General features: G+C 35.5%; 1 protein-coding gene and 1 long non-coding RNA gene across 4 annotated transcripts; one reads left to right on the forward strand and one right to left on the reverse strand.

The window, feature by feature from the left end:
* Nucleotides 1-757: 757 nt before the first annotated feature.
* LOC143851258 (uncharacterized) lies at nt 758-6,100 on the reverse strand. Its single transcript, XR_013236272.1, has 6 exons — nt 5,890-6,100; nt 5,562-5,658; nt 2,628-2,684; nt 2,135-2,342; nt 1,162-1,318; nt 758-1,075 (listed from the first exon to the last, which is right to left on the reverse strand). It is a non-coding gene; the product is annotated as an uncharacterized LOC143851258 (long non-coding RNA).
* Nucleotides 6,101-6,236: 136 nt separating this feature from the next.
* On the forward strand, nt 6,237-19,772 carry LOC143851142 (glucuronokinase 1-like). 3 transcript variants are annotated; one of them, XM_077360475.1, is made up of 6 exons: nt 6,237-6,603; nt 13,578-13,727; nt 16,181-16,345; nt 16,489-16,605; nt 17,182-17,342; nt 19,399-19,653. In XM_077360475.1, the coding sequence occupies exons 1-6, from the start codon at nt 6,361-6,363 to the stop codon at nt 19,643-19,645; spliced, it is 1,083 nt and encodes a 360-aa protein (XP_077216590.1). In that variant the 5' UTR covers nt 6,237-6,360; the 3' UTR covers nt 19,646-19,653. The 3 variants fall into 3 exon arrangements, with proteins under 3 accessions (XP_077216590.1, XP_077216591.1, XP_077216589.1); XM_077360474.1 differs by having other exon boundaries at nt 6,240-6,603; nt 16,181-16,369; nt 19,399-19,772; XM_077360476.1 differs by lacking the exon at nt 16,181-16,345.
* Nucleotides 19,773-21,423: the final 1,651 nt, after the last annotated feature.

Consider the following 21,423-nt stretch of genomic DNA (forward strand, 5'->3'; position numbering starts at 1 on the left):
ACAATAGAATATTATTTTTAAGGAAGCAAAGAATCTTAGGTGATTTTTTTCTAGAAATTTTGAGGATTTATAAGAGTAAATCTTCAGAATTTTAGGAAGTCAATTGGATTCTTAGGAGACCAAATCAAATCGGAAACCAAATCGTTATTTCAGGTTTTCTTCGGCTCTTTTCAAGGAGGAACATGTGGTTTGGAAGGTGATTAAAGAGAAACGTATGCCCAAAGCCGGTATGTAATATCCAAGTACATCTTTTTGTGAAAATTGCAATGCCACATTGGAATATTTTGTGCCACATAGCCCCCCTTCCTTTTTATTATATACTACTAGGAAAGCACGGGGCGAAAAGAAAAGAGGTGAGGGAGAACAACTCGCACGCGTGCGCGCGCGCGAGAGAGAGAGAGAGAGAGAGAGAGAGAGAGAGAGAGAGAGAGAGAGAGAGAGTCAAAACGGTAACACCCTTGATATTTGATCCAACAACATACCATTTTTTAAGAGGCTGTTGTTGGATCAAATATCAAGGGTGGTACCTTTGACGCACTACCTTGTCGGGCTATAATTTATCTGAATAATATCATGATAATTGAAGTCTTTATAGCAGTCGGAATGAAAAACTGTTTGTGAGGAAATCTATTGTCTAAAATTTTAGAAAAGAATAGAAGATGGCGAAATTCATAGGAGACATTAGGTTTTAAATCAACAACTACTATCAGGGGAGAGATATAAAACCACAGATAACCAAACAGGAAAGTAATTTTGACAAAAAAAAGGAGCCCCTATATTAACACTTTTGTTAAGACCTGTTGAAAGTAAAATTTTTATCCCAAGCCTGATCCAACTTCTATTGGTATGATGTTCATTAAAAAAATAAAATAATCAATCTCACCCATGCCTTGGAACACAACCTTTCATTATCTCCATCCAATTCCTACCGCATTTCGGATGATTAGCTGCTAATTTCCCTAATATTTGAACCATATGCGGAAACAAGGTAAACATATGTAGAATTGACGGAACGTACTTCTAATGGAATGTACTGTTGATGCCAGATAGCACGAAGTTTGTGTTCTCGATAGACCTGTGAAAGCAAATATGAATGTCTGATAAAGCAATAGAGAGAAATTAAACAGTAACAAAGAAAAACAATCTATAGAGAAAGATAACTCTTCTCAATGTGAAGGTTGTTTTTCACAATATATGTAACAATTATGCTCCCGTGAGTATGAAAAATAATAGCATTCGACAATGGCTTCTTTATCGGCTTTAAGCTTCCTACTTTCGCCATCTTCTTTGAGCTCCATAACTTCGGAGCCTCACAACTCTGCAAGGATAACGGATGGAAATGAATTAGATGATCAGCTTCATTTGCATTCCATCTTTGCCATGGATATCAATATATCATAATGAAAACTTAGGTTGAAGAAATGTTAAATCGTAGCAGTTTCCAGGATACATGTGTAACATAGAAATCTTAATAAAAAAAATGCGCTTTGACATGATCAAAATACTTAAGTTTTCTTAGAAACAACCAAACAAGCTAGCTTATTTTTATTTTTTATTGGGAAATGCTAGGCTAGTTGAGCATTCAATTTTATTTTATTTTTGAAATATGACAAATTTATTCATACCATGAAGATTACATCGGGGAGCAGAGGTCCCAACATGTATTACTTGAGCATCGCTTTTAGTTGTGGGAAAAAGAACTTTCATGAAGCCATGAAGCCAATTCATGGCTTCATTTGACAGGGAATCTAATATCGAACATAAAGCTATCGAGTTCAACATAGAGATTAAAAACTAAAACATGAAATTGAAGACCGAACAAAATTTATGAACCTGTGGACGGCAAAACATCTGAGGTAGAAGGATTCATTTAGAAGTGCACTCAACTGCAATATTCCAAAGGCACCTAAAGGTGGATATCCATGAATAGGACACATACATAAACCCAATAATGCCAAAAAAAAAAAAAAACAATCAAATAAAGATAAGGATACATAATATCTATGGAAATATTCAAATACTTCTCTCTCACTGTTAAGAAATTCATAACAAAGCTCTGAACATGCATTTTATCTACAGAGTTTCATACACCAGTTAAAATAATTAAAATTCTGAAGGGAAAACTAATGTATACCGATCATCTTCCCAAGTTCTAAATAATCTACCGATCAAATGTTGTAAGAGCGGACTGCTCTACATTCAGCCACGCCACAGTGACCCCCGAAGCGCAAGGCCTATGACTCAATTGCAGATCCTTAAGTTGCTTGCATAGATATTTACTTGTGCAACTTAAAATTGATGCTTCAACGTTAGCCTTTGAAATCATATTAGTCTGCACAAAACTGGATTGGAGACAAAAAACAGAATGATTACAGTCGAATTTACAGTATGAACATGTTAGAAAATATAAAAAAGAAAAGAATACCGGAGAAGCCTATCCTTCTTGAAAAGAAATACCCCAAGCATTATGTTATGCGATTATGTGCAGTTATATTGGAAATGTGAAAAGGAAAAAATACTCAAAAACCCTATCTTTCCAGACAGCAAATACCCCAAGATCCTATTTATCATAATAAAGCAAAAGACCGGGTGAAGGTAGGAGTACAGTGAAAAGCCCAAAATCTAACCTTTCTTGGATCCTGGCAAGACATGTTAAGAAGTCTGCAGTTTCCTGTCACGCTTTCCTATGGAGAAGACAGCAAGATCAGCCTTGAAATGTTAGCAAGGAGCAAGAGATAGGTAGACCTAGGTACATTCGAACGTATGGTTCCGTATCAAGGTTAGTTAATGAAATTGCAAATAGAGCAAAAAAAAAATTGTTAGAACGAATGGATTTACCGGTATAGAAATTCTCAACTAAAAATCATCATCCTAAACCTTTAACAAATATGAAACAAAACATTCAAACTCCCATTATAGAAGAAATGAATTAAGGGAAACTGAGGAAAATAGGAAATTAGTAGAAAGCTAATTCAGTTGCCAAAAGTTTCGAACATATGGTTTCGTACCAAGGTTAGTTAATGAAATTGCAAATAGAGCAAAAGAAAAATGGTTAGAACAAATGTATTTGCCATTACAGAACTCCTAAACTAAAAATCCTCATCCTAAATCTCTAACAAATATGAAACAAAAAATTCAAACTCCCATTATAGAACAAATGCATTAAGGGAAACATAGTAGAACAAGAAATTAGTAGAAAGCTTATGGGCTCAGTGCCAAGACTGCCTGATGACACTGCAAATAGAGCAATATGCAAATTGCTAGAACAAATGGAATCAGCATTATAGAACCCATATACAAAATGGAATTTGCTGGAAAAGTTTGGAAAGGAAAAATATTTGTAAAATTTCCTACATGTTTATACACGGAAAAAGATTACTTGAACCAACCCTATTCAATTTTACTGAATCCACCAATTTATGATAATATCCCTCTAAATTAAACATAATGATATTATTTCCCCCAAAATTATGAAAAGAAATTTTTTTTCCAAAGAAAGCAATCCAAACATGGCCTAAAGAGAGTTCAGAATCAGAAACCAAAAGCTCTACTCGCAACCATCAATCTTCTAACCATTTATTTAAGAATCAAACCATTTATTTAAGAATAAAAAAATTAATAGAGATCTAAGATTTTGTCAAGAAAAACAACCCAAAAATGATTTTGTGAATCTGCAGTATAAAAAACACAAAAACCAGACCAGAAATCTCAGACTTGAGCCAAGATATAAAAACAAGAAGACATACGATTTTGGTCAATATATATATCAAACCCAAAAAGAAGGTCATGAATTTTATCCACATAAGCACCCAAATCCCAGAGAAAAATGAACTAATAAATCACATAGCTTTAAACAACCAATTATTCCAAAATAGATAGAGAAGTAAGAGAGAGGAGAACAAAACGAAGGGTTCAAGTCTCAAAGCCATTTCCCTAAACCCAGTTGGTAATCAGACAAAGAGAAAAAGTAAAAACCCAAACCCAAATTCAACAGAGAAATCAAAACAGTTCAAGATGGTTACAAAAGTTAATTATGATCTATGCAAAAATCAGAAATACCAAACAATAAACAAAGTAACTATGATGAACATCAATAATGAAGCCAATTTCTCCAATATCAAAATAACTGAAACACTATAAGAAACATTAAGGTCACCTGAAAGAAGAACGAAATAAAAACAGCAAAAAAATCAAAAGGGAAAAGTGAAAACCCTATCTTGCATTTTGCTTTTCTTTATGGAATAACTACTTCGGTGGGTCAGATGACGGTGGAGAACGGTGGAGGATGTGGGAATCATGATCGAGCTTGAGGTTGGAAGCCGAGTCTACTCGGATAACGGTGTGATCTGCGTCAGGCGGTGGATGGGTAGAAATAGCTGGGTTTTTCTGAATCGAAAAAGGAAAAGGAAAAGCATGGAGGAAAAGAGAGAGAATTGGAGAAGAGGTATAGAGAGACTACTTAGACGCGTGGGAATTGTAGGGCATATAAGGTATTTTTATATAGCTTCGTGGGATTTTGAGGGCAATTGAGGTATTTTTCTATTTTTGGTGATGTGTAATTCTCATATAATTTTCAAAAAAATAAAAAAATTCACTTCTTTTCCTCCCAGCTTATAGTAGTAGATTTGTTTTGATCTAATAAAATCAATAGATGGTATTGTGTTTTCAAGCCAGAAACTTGACCAATTGCAAACTGTCTGTCAGCAAGCTCAATAATTAAGAAGGTAAGGCAAAACAAAACCCACGAAACGGACTCAAAAGAGATCATTGATCGAACAAACATCAATAGATTGTATTGTGTTTTCAACCCAGCAAATTGACAAAATTCCAAATGAGAACACAACACATGCTATTAGAAACCAACATTGAAAGAGAGTACAAACCTTCACAATACACATAACTCCCAAAAAACTATGGAGCCTCGCAAAATTCCATCATTGAAACGGAAATCAAAGGCGAACCCCTGAGATTATGTACTCAGTAATAATAGTGAAAATTCCATCATCGAAACGCGAATCAAAGGCGAACCCCCGAGATATGTACCCAGTAATTATAGTCGTCCATATAATTTCATCTCACTTAGGCATTTCATCAGACAAATGGCGGGTAGCAGATGCAAGCATTTGCCCCCATTACATTGATGGCTTGGAAGAAGCAGATTCATTATATTGATAGTATTAAATGACTAAAATGTGAAAGACTATATGAATTAAGGCATCATAATGGATTTCATATTAAAGCATGAATGTCTCTGTAAAATAAAATTAGGTCTTCATGCATTCCTAAAATCACCTCCAAACAAATCCTAAAATTAATTGCAACTAATGCTCAAATAGTTTTAGAAAAGATATATTTAATGGGTTACAAAGTGACCTCATTAACGCCTCTATTTACAAAATACAATTAACAAAAAGTAATATTATTTACAAATAAGTAGCCCAGCCCTCTCTACTTTGAAAGCAAGATACAATCTATAAGATGATCCAACACATAGCGTGAAAGACCTAAAAATCTTCTAGCGTGGTGAAGGCTCTCTCACAGAGAAATCATAAGAATCAAACCTTAAACTTCTGGTCTTTCTTTTGAAAGAGAAAACTTCAAGTCATATCTGAAGTGAACTGAAAGCCTCTGTACCTTCTTCCGTCTCAGTTTCACAATCTAAAAAAAAAAAAAAAAACCCAATAAAAAATATTAGGAAGAGAGAGCAAGAACCTTAGAACTATCGATCAGAAATTTCCGGCTTTCCTCAAAATCAGTAGATAAATTTCCAAAGTAGCTGGATCGGTTTTTTTTTTACAGTATACACATGCCAAAAAAATAAGCAAAAAAGACTTTGAAAACGCAAAATTTCGTTGAACCCTCGAATCACAGATTTTGTCAATATCATACCTTAATTGAGAGGGATCTTCAAGTCAGACAACTGGGGAAGAGAGATTTTTGTGGAGAGTTCGTGAAAGAGAAGGGAATACGTGCAGAGCGAGAGAGGGTCTGATGCCAAAAATATCTCTGATGTATACACAGAAGCTGCGTGTAATTTGAGGGCACATGAGGTATTTAAAACTCAGAAAAGTGTGAATTTGAGGGCATATGAGGCATTTATCTGTTTCAGCTGAGGTGTAAATTTCACAGAATTTTGAGGAAAATCAAGAATAGAATAGAATATGGTGCGTGCATGAAGTCATGAAGTCCAAAAGGGAATAAGCCGACTTCATAGGATGATCCAAACCGTTGATCACCTTCTCGGTTTGATACGTTTTCGGGTTCCCAGTGAGAGCAAAACTCTGGACCCTCTTCTTCCATCTACAGTAACCACAAGTACGTGGGTGGGTTTCCCATAAGAGTCCAAAAATAAAAATAAAAATGGTTGGAGCGTCGGAAAATCAGTCTTCTTCGGCCATGGACTCGTTGGGGGATTTCATCGAGCACAAGGCCTACGCGAGAGTAGGTCTTCTTGGAAACCCTAGCGATGTGTATTTCGGCCGCACAATCTCCTTCTCCCTCGCTAATTTCTGGGCCACCGTGCGGTTAAATCCTTCCCAACATTTTGTAATCCAGCCTCATCCCACTCACGATCTCGTCCGCTTCGATTCTATCCATCATCTGGTTCTCTCCCTCTCTTTATTTCTCTCTATCTCTTCATCTTTATCTGAAAATTTCTCTATTGTATGATGATCTGTATTTCAGTTTTAATGTGCCTTTTTTTGAGAAAACTTGGTGGTTTTTGTAGTTCTATTTCGGGCATCAATTTACATATAGTTCACTCCTGTTAATGATGATGTTACCCTTGTTTTTGAGTGGTCATTTGAGTGGCACATCATCTGTTTGATGGATTACCTCAAAGAAATTTTGGGCTAACAAAGGCTTATTACCTGATATATCATTTCAACCACATTAAGCGTGGTTTTAAGCTTTAATGGATGTGTCTGACTGAAAGTTCTATGTTTGATTTCGAAGGTTTAAAGGGTTAAGATTATGATTTAGACTAGGGAGATTTGTGTGAGGCTGTGGCTTGTTACCAACTTATGTGATTTGTTTATATAGCTTAAATGCGAATAAGTTTCAAGCTACTGACCTATTATGGCGGGTTTAGTTGACTGTTGTGTTGTGAGGTCGATAAGCGATGTTGGATAGGCTCCTCTTTGGCCGTCTCAGTGGGCTTTGCAGTTCGTGATGAAGAGTGAGATTAGAGTGAAATCTACGCTTTTGGAGTGTCCTGTTGTCGGTTTTCAAGGCTCTTGGCAAAATAACCCACTAGCAAAGAAATTCAAATCCAGAGCACAACCAAAGAAAGGCAATGGCGTAAAGTAAATCTAATATAGCAGCACAACCCAACTGATGTTTATATAAGCAGCCAAGATATTCAAAAAATATTTTGCAGACTGCAGGAAGATGCTAGTGATGGTGAACAAGGAGTTTACAGTAGCTTTAAAAGAATTATCATATAGCAATGGAATAAATTTGAGTAATATGTAGCAGCCTAAGAATAGGACAACTATAATGTTGTAAATGGAATAAGTATGACTTTGTAATAGGCTAAGATTAGAGCAGATATCATAGGGAAAATGATCTCAAAATGGCCTCCAACAATGTGTCTAGCATGTATATTTAAACTGATCTATCCATATCTGTGCGGCAAAGATGCAAGTTTTGATCTGAATGTTCTAATGTTTTCCTTGCAACAAGGTAAATTCAGACAAGCCTGCAATTAAGAGAAATCGATCTTTGGAGATGAGAATAATAAACCAGGTAGATATGATTTATGAAAGAACAAGTTATGTAGTCGAACTTAGTGATATTTTGCAAAGACCCTTAGTGAGAATATTTGTAAAGAAATGTGATCAGTTACAGAGTGAGCTTTCAAAATTCTAAAGCAGAACATGCAAAGAGATAGTAAAAAAAATTATTTTGGGGATGAACAACAACACATAATGAAAGTTTTGAACAAGAAAGAGAGTTCGGTCCTTCCCTTTTGAATTGAAGATGACCTGACAAAGCAGCGAGGGGGGGATATGGGGGTGGGTCTTGAAGACCCTGTTGGAAGGCCTTTGAAGCGAAGCCCAAGCTGCTGCCCCGGCGTAATCAATAAAAAACAGTAAAATAGAGAGGAAAAATGAAGAAAATGTGAAGAGTTGAGAAGAGAATTTGAGGAAGAAAGAGAGATAGCTTGATAGCTTGTGAAGGGCTCTTGCTCTTGTATTTTTCATGGTTTTGAAGGGCTGCAAAATGGGGTATTTATAGTTGAAAAAGGGAGGGAAAAACAAAAAAAGCTACTGTTTTAAGGCCTTAATGAAGGTTGAAAAATCAGATTCGAGCGTGGTTTTGGGTAAAAAATGGCATGTAAAAAGCAAGGATTTTCTTGTCGTGGTCAGAGATTTTGCGGCGATTTGTATATTTTCTTGGATCTTGTGAAAGTTGAAATGGATTTTGTCTTTGAAAAGAGGAGTTTTGCAGATTTAGAGAAGATTTTGGGCTGAAATCAAATATTTTCGGGTGAGATTTAGAAGAAAAATCCCGGATTTGGTTGTATTTTGGGAGAAATTGGGCGAGTTTTTTTGCTTTGGGGCGAAAGAAATACGTTTGGGAAGTAAAACTCGTTCTTTTAGGGCTGATGGCATGATTTGGTAAATTCGAATGGTTTTTTGGTTATTTGGATATTTAAATGGGAAAGGCATGGCTTGTAAATAATGAGGGAAGCAAGGGCACTTTGGGTGCTACTTTTCTTGAAAAGTCACGTGCTTACACTGACATTTTGTGTTTGTTTTCTTGTTTTGTTTTAATGATTGTTGAACCTGAAACAAATTCGAATGGGCTGAACAAAATAAAAGATGGATTTGAAAGTAGTGTAGTAAAAATTTGTTTGGTGTTTGGTTACTTATGCCTATCTTAGCCATGGACAAGCTTTTCCGAACAAAGTCCATGATATTCCTTCCAAAATAAGGTGTATCCTCTTTCATTTGGTCCCCTGTGTAAAAAGATTGCTTTCTTTCAATGCAAACTAATAATAACAGCCAATGTGGATAGTTAATTATAAACCTATATTGGGGCTTCTAATTTTTGAAGCAATAGACAGGCTTAAGTTAGCCGCATTGGGGTAAAGCTAATCATATTAACTGCTAACAGATCCAATTCCCAGGCTGCATGCTTGTCTTAAATGGTTGGCCATGCTATATGTAGATTCGTAAACGGATTGAATGTTTTGTCTTATAGCAATAAAGACATGGGAAGATGCCTTGTTAACTTGCTATGTTGCTGTGATGCATGTCTCACATAGTCATTTACATAAATGGTAAGAAAGCTCTAGGGTGCTTTTATAGCTTTGTTTCCAGTATCCTCTATGTCTATTCCTTTAAAATATCAACATGGACTATATTTTTAAGAAATAATCAGACGCATACTTACAAATTTCTACTCTTAGTGTATCTTTCCCAACCTAGGTATTTTACTAATAGTAATGCAGATTTGTAGTTTCTCTGTCATATCACCCAGAATGATTACTAGGTTGGATAATTTGGAAATATATTATGCAACTTGTGTCTGTAAATTTATAACTACTACTATGCAAGTGAAATGAATTACATTGAGACTCTTGTGGGTTGCCCTTCATACCTCTTTTGGCACTAAGAAACATATATTAGTGATGTTAAGCTGTAGTGTTTGTTGATTACCTTTAATTGATTATGATGACAACCTATCACTTTAAATGATGATTTGGGTATGCTTCAACTAATCACCAACCATGCGATAGAAGACAATGTTTGGTTAACATTAAATTATATTGTGATATGAAATACTTATTCTTTCATGAATTGTGTGGGACTATATTTTGCACACAAAAATAGAATAAGTTACCATTTTTTTTAATAGTTGCTCAAAATGTGGGGGTTTCCCGATCATGGGTTGATAATGATGAACGATAATATAGAAATATATGTTGAAAATATCTATACAATGCATCTGAGTTGATGTTCTTTGCATGTCTATAGACTAGATATTATGTTTTGCGCATAATAGTTGTTTATCATGATCATGATGTAAATATAAGGTTGATATACCCACATGAAAGAGTGTTTAGGACACAAATAAATTAAAACTCTATCAAAGAGTGGTGGCTATAGACCTTTAAAGGTCTGAAAGCAATATAAGTAAAAGTGACTAGCTTAGAAGCTAGTGATATATCATCTAGGGGACTGAGACTGAAGCCCATAAGTAAGTCACCACAATGGACACCCAACCTCTGTGATTGTAGATCCCATGAAGGGGGTTCAATGCGTAAAAACGAAGTTGTAGGGTGGCTTGGAGTAGCACTGAATATTTTGATCGGTATCCCTAGTCTCATTCACATGGTGACAATGCTCTTTACTGTGACGGTATTTAGGATGAGTTTATCTCTTAATCAGTCTAAGGTAGGATTCTGCAGGGTGTAGGTCACAGAGCACCCTTGGAGAACTCACCTATGTGAGTGTGGTAGTAAGGCCGCTATTGTAGGAAGCTGGGCTACTCCCTAAAGACGCTCATGAAAACAAGATAAGAGCTCATGACCGTAAAGGGCCAAACCGACTAGAACTCAATAATTGCCCGTACTGTGTGTGTGGTAAGATGGAGTCTCAACTTAAGGACCTAGTTCAAGACTTAGTTCACGACGGCTCCTTCAGACGGAAACTTGCTAACACTAAGTGCAGGTTCAAGTCCGGAAGACACCTGCACCCATTGCATAGTAAAGTCGCTTGCCTGTGTATTTTTAAATTTTAAATTGTGTGGGGGATTGTTGTTTTTAATTTAAAATTTAATTGAATTAAATTATTTCTAGCAGTTACCCATTTAAGCTATTGTATATGATTTTATTTTATTCCCTAAAAAGGAGGTAACAGTTTTGGATATGGAGATATTTTAGGGGAGAGAGGAGCCCCTCTTTCCTATTAAAATAAATAACGGATTTCATTTATTACGACTGATATTTAACGACTCTCTTCTATACCAAAACGACATCTTTGTCTTTTTGATGGATTGCCTTCTTCCCCACCCTCTCTCTACAAACAACTGTATTTCCATGGGCTCTTATTTTTCACATTTTATTGTTATTTTGTGACACGTGCATGGCGAGTTTGTGGGATCAATTCCCTGCATGGAATAGACCCCGAGAGATGGTTGAATCTTGGGTGCCAAACACCGGTGAACCTAGTTCAGACGGGGGCATTTTGACTTTAAATAGAGCGTCATTTCTGACGTGCCTCGATCTATTAAAACAGGCTATTTCTATTCTTTCTCTTGTTTAATTTATTTTTATTAATTTGATTAGTATAATTATTGGTAGATTTGCAGACATCAATATTATCAGAAAAATCCTAAATAGATTTCTTGACAAATTTCTCCAACTTCTTCTTCTTCTTCTCCCTCTCTCTCTTTTTCCCCCTTTATTTGCTTGAGTTTAATGAGGCTGTGCAACCAAGGGAATATTTTGGTCTTATTTTCTTCCAAATTATTTGACTGTCTCCACCTTCTTCATAGTAAAAATTTGGAACAATCTCTCTCTCTCTCTCCCTCTTGTTCTGGGATGATTGAAGCCATTAAAACAATGCGTACAAATAGCTATCAAATAATTTCGCTGGTGTAGTTCTTGAAAACTCGAACTTCTTTTTTTTTTTTTTTGAGAATTAAAACTCGAACTTTTTAACTTCCTCAATATTTTTGCCTTTCCAGAGGTCGCTTCAAGAAACGACCTTCATTTTAACATGATCATCTATTTTGTGGACACTGTAATACTCGTCATACACATCGGAATTCATGACTTCTAATTGTTCTCGTCGCTTCGTTAATGTTGAATTTGATGGTTGATTTAGAATTTCCTTGGTCTTTTTCTCTATGCTTTGCGCATAAATCGTGCGTAGTACCAATCCTTTTAACTATAACTATAACTATAACTATTAGAGGGTATGCAAATTGCCATGGTGTGTGGCTATAATTTTGAAGTTCGAGTTCTTGAAAACTCTAACTTTTTTTTTTTTTTTGAGAATTAATACTCGAACTTCTTAATTTCCTCAATATTATTGCCATTCCAGAGGTCACTTCAAGAAACAAGCTTCAATTTAACTTGACTATCTATTTTGTGGGCACCGTAAGACTTGTCATACACATCAGAATTCAAAGAGGAAAGGAAATTCTCTCTTGCAAATAATATGTTGGGCCCTATCAGAATTCATATGCACATGACTTCTAATTGTTCTCCTGGCTTCGATAATGTTGAATTTGATGGTTTATTTAGAATTTCCTTGGTCTTTTCTCTATGCTTTGTGCATAAATCGTACGCAGTACCAATCCTTTTAACTGAAACTATAACTAATAGAGGGTATGCAAATTGCCATGGGGTGTGGCTATAATTTTGATGGCTTCTGTAGTCTCTACAATCTTTTTCATGTTCAATTTTAGGGGAAATCAGTAACTTGAACCATACATTAATGGTGATCTTATATAGATCCTTGAAAAGAACTAGAAGTCCATCCACCTAACAAATATAATATCGAGAAAGACACTGAAGAAGTAGATGATGTTGATGAGATCAAATATCTCAAAGAGTAGAATTTAATTTTTTTGCTATAAACTTTAGGTTGTAAGTTTGGTCTTTGGTTTATGTATGAGACAATATAGTATTGTGTAATCATGGAATTTTAGTTTTGTTTATAATTGACTCACAATTTTTTGTATGTTTGAATGTTGTTAACAATCTTTCTGCTTTCAAGGCAGAGCTATCATGCATCCTATGGTTCAAATTGATTGCAATGAATCCTCCAACTATTTCCAAGATGCAAGAAAACAAGAGAAAGGAATAAACAATCACATCATAGACGAGCAAACATCAGAGATATAGGAAAAATTAACATAAAAGGCATGGTGCATCAACCCAAAACATGTAGAATCCACTCCAAAAGGAGAGTCTACTCCCAATGTTCAATAATTCAAACAAAATCCCATAAAATTTTCTAAAAGGAAGTGTATGTAACATTCTAAACAGGCCTAAAATGTCATACAAAATCCTAGACATCAATCATCTTTTAATGTCAGCCATTAAAAACCTTTAGCAGACCCTTTCTAAGACCTAAATATTACTCCAAATTGGCAACAACTAAAGTTTAAAACATTATTCACTTTTTTGTTAATAGACAGACCTAAAGGCCCAACCCAAGTCCCAACCCAAGTCACTCTTAAACCCATTTAAAATTCACCAAAATACTGAAAAATAATAGCGACCACAATTCTTAAGTTTCACCCCAAACCATCTTGTATTGATGCCCCTTCTAACACCATCATTTATTATACTTGGTCGTTTACCAAACTTTGGAGTTGACCTAAAATAAATAACTACAGAGAATAGCCTCGATTTATTTAGAAGTTAGAACTATAATTTTTTATTGAACTCCTGTTTTCTTTTGTCAACTGATACTTCTGCTCATCCCTTGATAACTCTATATTCATAAAAGAAACAGAAAATTTGAGTGCATCAATATTATATTATTGATATCATACTTATATATAATATTTTCTTTTGAATTTTATCATAATATAGTTATGCGTTCATCTCTCAGGTGAATCGGTTGCAAAATGAAGGTTATTATGGAGGGGTGCGATTGCTTATGGCAATTTGTAAGGTTTTTTACAAGTATTGCTCTGATAAAAAGATTGAGCTAAAAGGTGGAAATTTCACACTATCATATGACACCAATATCCCTCGACAGGTGAAGCTTTTTAGCAAAGATCATTTTAAATTTATATAGATGATCTACTTACGCTGAATCACTAGATTAAAATTAAGAAATGGAATTATTTCTGAGGTGATGCCAATTCTTCTTGTCAAGAAATCACAAGCCATTATATTTTGAGCTCATATAAGATCTATTTATTTTACCGAAAGTATAAAGTGAGATACTATTGCATCACGTTCATTCCTTGAATATTAGAAATGATTTCTTTGAAATGTAACTGTGTTCTGAGGTACAATGATCACATGTCACTGTGATTTGTTATGCAATAAGTTATCCTCTATAGAATGAACCACTTAGGCCCTGTTCGTTTGAGATTGTGATAACCGATTGTGAGCCCCATACTTATTATCGGACTCAAAATCACATTAAATTTGAGCCCGGTAATAGGTCTTGGGCTCCCAATCGGTTGTCACAATCTCAAACGAACAGGCCCTTACTGCTAGCAACTATCATTTGTATTGCTTAGTAGTTTTCCAACCGTATGCATCTGTATAACAATTATTACTTGGACTCATTCTTGTTTACAGTTTGTTCAAAATTCGCATGGTGATTACATATTTATGACAATATGGAATGTGCTCCTATATATTTCTAGAATAATCTATTAGATAGCAACTGAGACCCATCTTGTTCTATTTACTATAATATGTCAGAAACCACTATCATAATCATTGACCTCCTTGCTGCCTGGTGCAATGACTAGAAATCACTAACATAGAGGATGCCCTTTGTTTCCAATACATATTTCTGCCAATGCAGTACACACATGCCAATGAATTATACGTGTATTGCATTGGAACCACAATTCCAACTCTCTATGAGTGGAGAGTTCACTCCATCCTTCCGCATTTTGTTTTCAAGGAGATCTTAGGGAGGCTATGCATTGAGTTCTAAAAGGCAGAAACCAACAAACAATAAAAGATTCGTATAATTATATTTACTGTGTAGGACCCATAACCGAGACAATATATCGGTATGCATATGTGCCTAGCCTACCACTGTTTAAAAGATCCCCGAGTTAATCGTCAACTCGCCCAAGTCGACTTCCTTTTGCCCTGGCTGAGTTCCTTTTCGAGTACGCATTTTGCCATACCAAGTCAATCAGAACTCCTTTGGCTTGCCCGAGTTAATGAAAAGTTGACTGCGCTATTGCCCAAGTCGACTCCCTCTTACCTCAGCCGAGTTCTTATTTAAGTCCAAGTTTTGAAACAGTGGTGCCTACAGATGTTGCCAATTGGGAAAAGCCTAAACTTACTCTTTTACTTCTGTCTTTTATTTTTACTAATAAATTTGTAGACAACTTTTTACTATATATGTTATATTGACTAAACATTGTGTGTGTATAGTAAGTTTTGATGTGGCAGTTACAATATGTTTTTTTTTTTTTTTTTGAATGGTGGCAGTTACAATATGTTCATACAGACGTGCTTACTATTTGGGTTTATACATTCGCGATATTTATGTATTTCATTCTGTATCACACTGATAATGTGACTTGTCTAATTGTGTGTTAGACAATATAATAATCTAGGTATATGTAACCGAATATACTTGTTTTAAGTATAGTTACTTCTCTGTTTTTTGTTTATTTTTTACTAATAAACTTCTATAAGTCCTTTTACCGTGTTATATTTTTGAAATATAGTGTCCCCGTCTTTAAGTTTCTGATGTTATGATTACAGTATAGACATACTGAAATGCTTGCTACTTTGTAATGTCTCATATTGATATCACAATGATAATGTGACTTGTGTAAGTATTATTATCCTCCAATAACTGAGGCAATATATAGTGGTGAACAGATTATGCTTAAAAATATTTTACTGTCTATGGGCTTTCATATACCCCATTCCCTCATATTTTGTACTATACAAGCATTAATTCAAGAGGAATGCTAGACTCAAGGGCGCCCTTGCAAAAATGAGGTGGAAGGGCTCCCCCATTGGCTGCACTTCACCATATTATTTGACTTTTCAGCAATTATTTACTTTGGTGATGTGCAGCCAATGGGGGCGCCCTTTCACCTCATTTTTGCAAGGGAGCCCTTGAGTTGAGCATTCCTCTAAAGTCAAATACATCAGCATTCTTAAATTTCTAGCTTAATGAATACATTCCCTATCGTTCTCTAAATGAATAATATAACCTTAGCCTTTCTGAGTTTCCATTTTCCAAAAGAATTGAAATCTTCTGGTTTAGAAATATACATGGTCACGACCAATTATGTTCCAAACTCCCATTTCCCATGTAAGCCATTATATCAATTTATCTTTTCGTTTAGCACTATCAGCATCAAACTGCCATCATGCTCACTAATTGAATAGGGATTATATGAACTATTATACATCAGTGAATGTTGATTCATTGTCCTTATCTTCTCACAAAAAACGTACTTTTTGACTGAAAAGTGTCAACCATTTTGACCTCAGACAGGGCTTTCAGGTTCAAGTGCTATTGTATGTGCCGCCCTAAGCTGTTTCCTTGACTTCTACAAAGTTAGGCACCTGGTTAAGGTGGATGACAGGCCTAGCTTGATTCTTAGTGCAGAAAACGAACTTGGGATTGTTGCTGGTCTCCAAGATCGAGTTGCACAGGTCTATGGTGGCCTTGTTTATATGGTACATAATATTCGAGACTTCGATGGAACATGACTAGGGCATTCATAACATTCTATATATGTCAAATTTGGTGATATCCTTTAAGTCTCTCATAGTCACATTCAAGACTGACTTTGCAGGATTTTAGAAAGGAATATATGGATGACTTGGGGCATGGGATGTATACCCCCATGGATATTAGTCTTCTTCCTCCACTCTATCTAATTTATGCTGAAAATCCAAGTGATTCTGGGAAGGTTAGTCTCCAATTGTGCATTTCCCTATTTTCAGTACAGCATAAACATTGCGTTTTTTTTCCAAAGATAAGTATCTTCAAATGATTGTTTTTAGCACAACAGCGATCAGTTACAACTGTTAAGAGGTTAAACCATCCATTTCTTTAATGAAAAAGATTAAACCGTCCATATGTATGAAAGTTAGGTAAACCTAACTCTTTTTAACTGTTGAGAATAAGCTTTCCGTTTAAAAAAAGCAGGAATCTGATACTTGGTAAAAGTTAAAAGGGGCTACAAATAAACAAGTTTAGCTGGTAAAGTTTAAACCATATGCATTAAAGTTATGTAAAGGTTACTTTTTTGAATTGTAGAGAACAAGCTTTCGAATCCTTTAAGAAGTGGAAATGAGAGATGATCAAAATAATAGGAAATCTCAATGCTTCAATGCAGGAATGTAAGCTGTTATAAATGTGATAAAATGTTATTAGCTCGAAACGTATGGGCTTTACTCTTAGTTATATCTGAGAGCTTTGTATTATTAATAGAGGGATGCAACATTTATTTATTTATGTTGAGCATGTGCATGCTTGCAAACAGGTACACAGCTCTGTTCGCAAGAGGTGGCTTGATGGTGATAAATTTATAATATCATCAATGGCAGAAGTTGCAAACATAGCTTTGGAAGCTCGGACGGCTTTGCTTGAAAAGGACTATACCAAACTTGTGGGCCTTATGAACCGTAACTTTGATCTTCGAAGGTGAAGTACTACCTGTAGCCTGTAGCTAACGGAGCTCTACATGCTTAATCTGTCTCCCTATAAAACTCATTATTGCTTCTGCTATATATTTATTTAGGGAAACGATATCCACACTCCCATTTTTTGATAATGGCACTCATTTTATTAACCACTTTTCTGATTGGCTTGTGATAGTTTTTGGGAATTTAATGCCTTTTAATTGCTAATTCTAAAAGTGCAAAATATAATGAGGAGTCTGTGTGTGCGCATTTGTGTCCAAAATGAACTAGTATTCACAAAATGATTTGGGAAGTCCTAAAAAATGATCCGATTATTTCTATACCTGGTAATGCAGGGGACTTGCTTCCTGAAGTAATCGCAGAAGAAATAAAGTCATAAATTGTTGATTCTGTTTTGTAGGTATTACAAACTCCATCTTTCATTGTGTTTTGCATACATTGCTTGAGTTTTTAGTTTTTACAAATGGCACAATTTAATAGAACATGGGATTCCACCATTCAAAAAGAAAAGAAAAGAAAGAACACGGGATTCCAAGTTTCTGATGCCAATGAGTATCTATGTTTCTTATTTCAAAATGATCAATCATGAGGATAATATAGCACATTTTGTGTGAATAAAATTTACATTCAGCTGACTGCTTTGGCATCTTTGGTAATTGTGTGCATGGATATTCATCCCTAGTTCAGATCATTGATCTTTGTTTACTTTTTCTGACTTTACTGAAGAAAAAGTTAGGAATTCATATGATCAAACTTCCAATACATATTTCAATTATCTTTATATACGTAATCTTGATATAGATGTACCATTCTGTATTTTTATTGCCTCGTTTGTTTCAAACCTTAATTTTTGCTCCTGGATGATTTACACCATAACAGTGAGTGCAACTATTGCTTGAGATGATTTCTGGGGTATATAAACTTTTTTTTGGTGGTTAAGCTGGGATTGAACCTCTGACCTCCAGGTTGAAGAACAAAGCCTTGACCATTGAGCTAGAGGCTCAATCCCGGGGCATATAAACTTACAAAGTGCTGCTGTGCAGGATGTTGTGCCTCACCTTTTTTGCCGAAAAGGGGGGCAGACTACCACCAGCAAGTATTCGGTGCACTCCCAATTGGTGGGGTGACCCCCCATTTTCTCTGAGGAAGTGGGTGCATTCTCTTGCATCACAGAACACAAGGAAGCTTTAATGTATTAACTTGCATTCTCCTTTCCTCCTCAAAAAAGAAAATTATAGAAAACTTGCATTATCTTTTGATAGTTGTTCATTCTTGTGTATCATTAAAAAAAATGTTGTTATTCTTGTGCATCTGCACGTTTTGGGAAGCTAGTTGTCAGAATCTTGTAACTGCATTTTTTTTTTGACTAGGATTTTTAATATGCTGTTCATATGACTAGCTTACTCAAATGTTTTGACCACTGTGAAAGTAGGTAGCATGCTGGTTTATTGTGTTCCTATTTATTTATTTCCATATTGTAAAACTATATAGTATAATCCAAGTTCTTACCTACAGTTTCACAATACCTATGTGTTTAGTTGCAAACTCTTTTCATATACTATAGGATATTATACTTCCACCCCTTTCCCCACACTTTCACCCCCTCCTACATGTCTTTTCTTAAAAATATCTGCATTTACACTCCCTCTTGTTTTCCATTCCTGGAAAAAGTATTTGTAAGAGAAGATAAACAAGTGGGTGTGGAAGTGCTGAAAAGAGGGGTTTAAATATCATTTCACATGTACTATTTCTTAGGCTTCGTTTCTTTCGGCGTAAAATGGGCGTAAAGCCGTAAAACAAATTTTACACTCATTTTTCCACTTAAAAATGGGCATAAAATTTGTTTTTATGCCCATTTTACATCTCGCAATGATACTGATGTCTTGCAATTGGAATGGGCCAAGAAACAGTCGCTGAAAAGGCAAAACCAACAAAGACACACAATTGATTCCGCCTTTCCAGTCATGAGATCTTCTAATAAGTTAAACTCCCATGAATATGTGTATATAACAACTCGCATTATAATTATGAGTTTTTGGGGTGTGTGATTTTTGCAGACGTATGTTTGGAGATGAAGCACTGGGTTCTTTAAACATACAGATGGTTGAGGTGGCGAGAAGTGTTGGCGCTGCATCTAAGTTTACCGGCAGTGGAGGAGCAGTAGTTGCATTCTGTCCTGATGGCCCTTCACAAGCGAAGCTACTTGAGGATGCTTGCAAAATGGCTGGTTTTATCTTTCAACCAGCTGAGGTGGTTCCTTCTCTTCTCAATGAAGAGGATCTCAAAACCCTATCATCTAAGTAGCTATGTTGGTAAGTAATCCAAGTCTACTCTATTGATTCGGCCTCTGATTTGATTTCCATTATAGTGTTTGTGAAACACCTGACCCATTTATTTATTAGTTTGTTTCTTTATTAGATTTTCTTGGTGATCTTTGTATCTCTTCTCTTCTAAGCTCTCAAATTTTGAGAATTGATCGAAAATCATTGTCAAATTTGCTCTCCAGTAGAAAATTACAGAAATGGACAGAATAGCTTGAATTGCTAAATATAATTTTTTTAATTGTTTCATCCTCCTTAACAGAGAAAAAAAAGACTCAGAAGCGCACCCGGGAAGGGTTAATTAAGGAGTTATTCCTTAGACTCCCAATGACTGAATTGATTGTTTTTCCCCAGCTTTGGATGGCCAAGATAGTCTGTCTAGTGCCGTTATAACGTGCCATACGTACAATGGAGATGATCTTAAAAATCTGGAACTGTAAATCTCCACCGTACATGTGTATGGAGGTTGGATGTGATCTGAGCCGTTGATATGCAATAAGGCCTATTCATGTTTTGAATAGACATTCTATCTATTTGAGACTTGCAAAACTCAAGGGCAGTTTGGTTTGCCAGTAGCAGAGTTGCCTGTAAAACAAATAGGGGTAAGATTTTTAACCCATAATATTTTACCCTTGAGTTAATTTTGGCGGTTCCATTGTGCGCAGTAAAATTGGTCATGTAATGAGACATCCATGCCAGTATTTTTTTTATCTTCAAGAAATTAAAGATGTTTAGAAAAATTGGGGCTGGAACAGTGCCCCCAATCGGAGAATCTCACCTAATTACATTGAAAAATACAAAATTAAAGGAATAATAAAAGATGAGATGGTCTCATGGGCACCCATTGTAGATTTTATGAGTGTGTGTAGTCCCCATATATTTTCAGAAAATTTCAACTTCAACTTGCCAATCTCCTCTCTATTTTACGGAGGAAGTATCTTGGGCATCATAAGCAAAGGAAAAAGAAATTAGATTCCTAATCAAGACTACTCCCAAATCCCAAATCTAATAAAACCCTAAAAATGATAGCTCAATGTCTAAACTCACGAGGCCTAATAAACCTTACAGAAACATAATAAGCCATCAAAGCCTCTAAACATTCCTTTTTGAGAAATCAATGAGATCATTGAGACAATAATTCAAGTGGGGCAAAAATAGGGTCCACATATTCATTGATCAGAGAGAGGTCTGGATCGTTCATAATATGAATAGTTTGGACAGTTGAACGGTGATCCCGCGTCCTATATTAGGCAGAAGCCCTCGAATTGATATCGGCACTCTTGATTGTATAATTTTTACTCAAAAGGTGTATTCACCAGAAGCTCCTAAGCTTCCTGTTAATTTATCTGCTTACAATGTGGGGTTATAGGCTGAGGTCTCTTAACTACCAACTCAGGGACGGTGGGTTTCTTTCATTGTGCTCTTACATGTTTCTTGCATTAAAGCCAAGGCTTCTTGTAAGAAAAGTGAAGGATACCATAGTCTATAACACAAACCTTATTTTGGAATTGAATTTCCAACCCATCTCTGATTTTTTTTCCATTTGTCTATGAAACTCTTTGAGCTGTGTGAAGTAGAAACCAGTGCAGAGATTATATATCGGGGTTTTGTTACGTGCATTGGAAATGTGATTTTACACATGTTTCCAATATAATTTTTAACATGTGTAAAATCACATTTCTAATGTAACTTAACAAGTGCCCCAAGAGCACTCGTTAGCAAAACCCTACATACAATACCATTTCCATCTATTTACCCTTA

This window comes from Tasmannia lanceolata, unplaced genomic scaffold, assembly GCF_043159265.1.
Source record: "Tasmannia lanceolata isolate RefF3 unplaced genomic scaffold, GAP_Taslan_0.1 ptg000018l, whole genome shotgun sequence".
Lineage (NCBI taxonomy): Eukaryota > Viridiplantae > Streptophyta > Magnoliopsida > Canellales > Winteraceae > Tasmannia > Tasmannia lanceolata.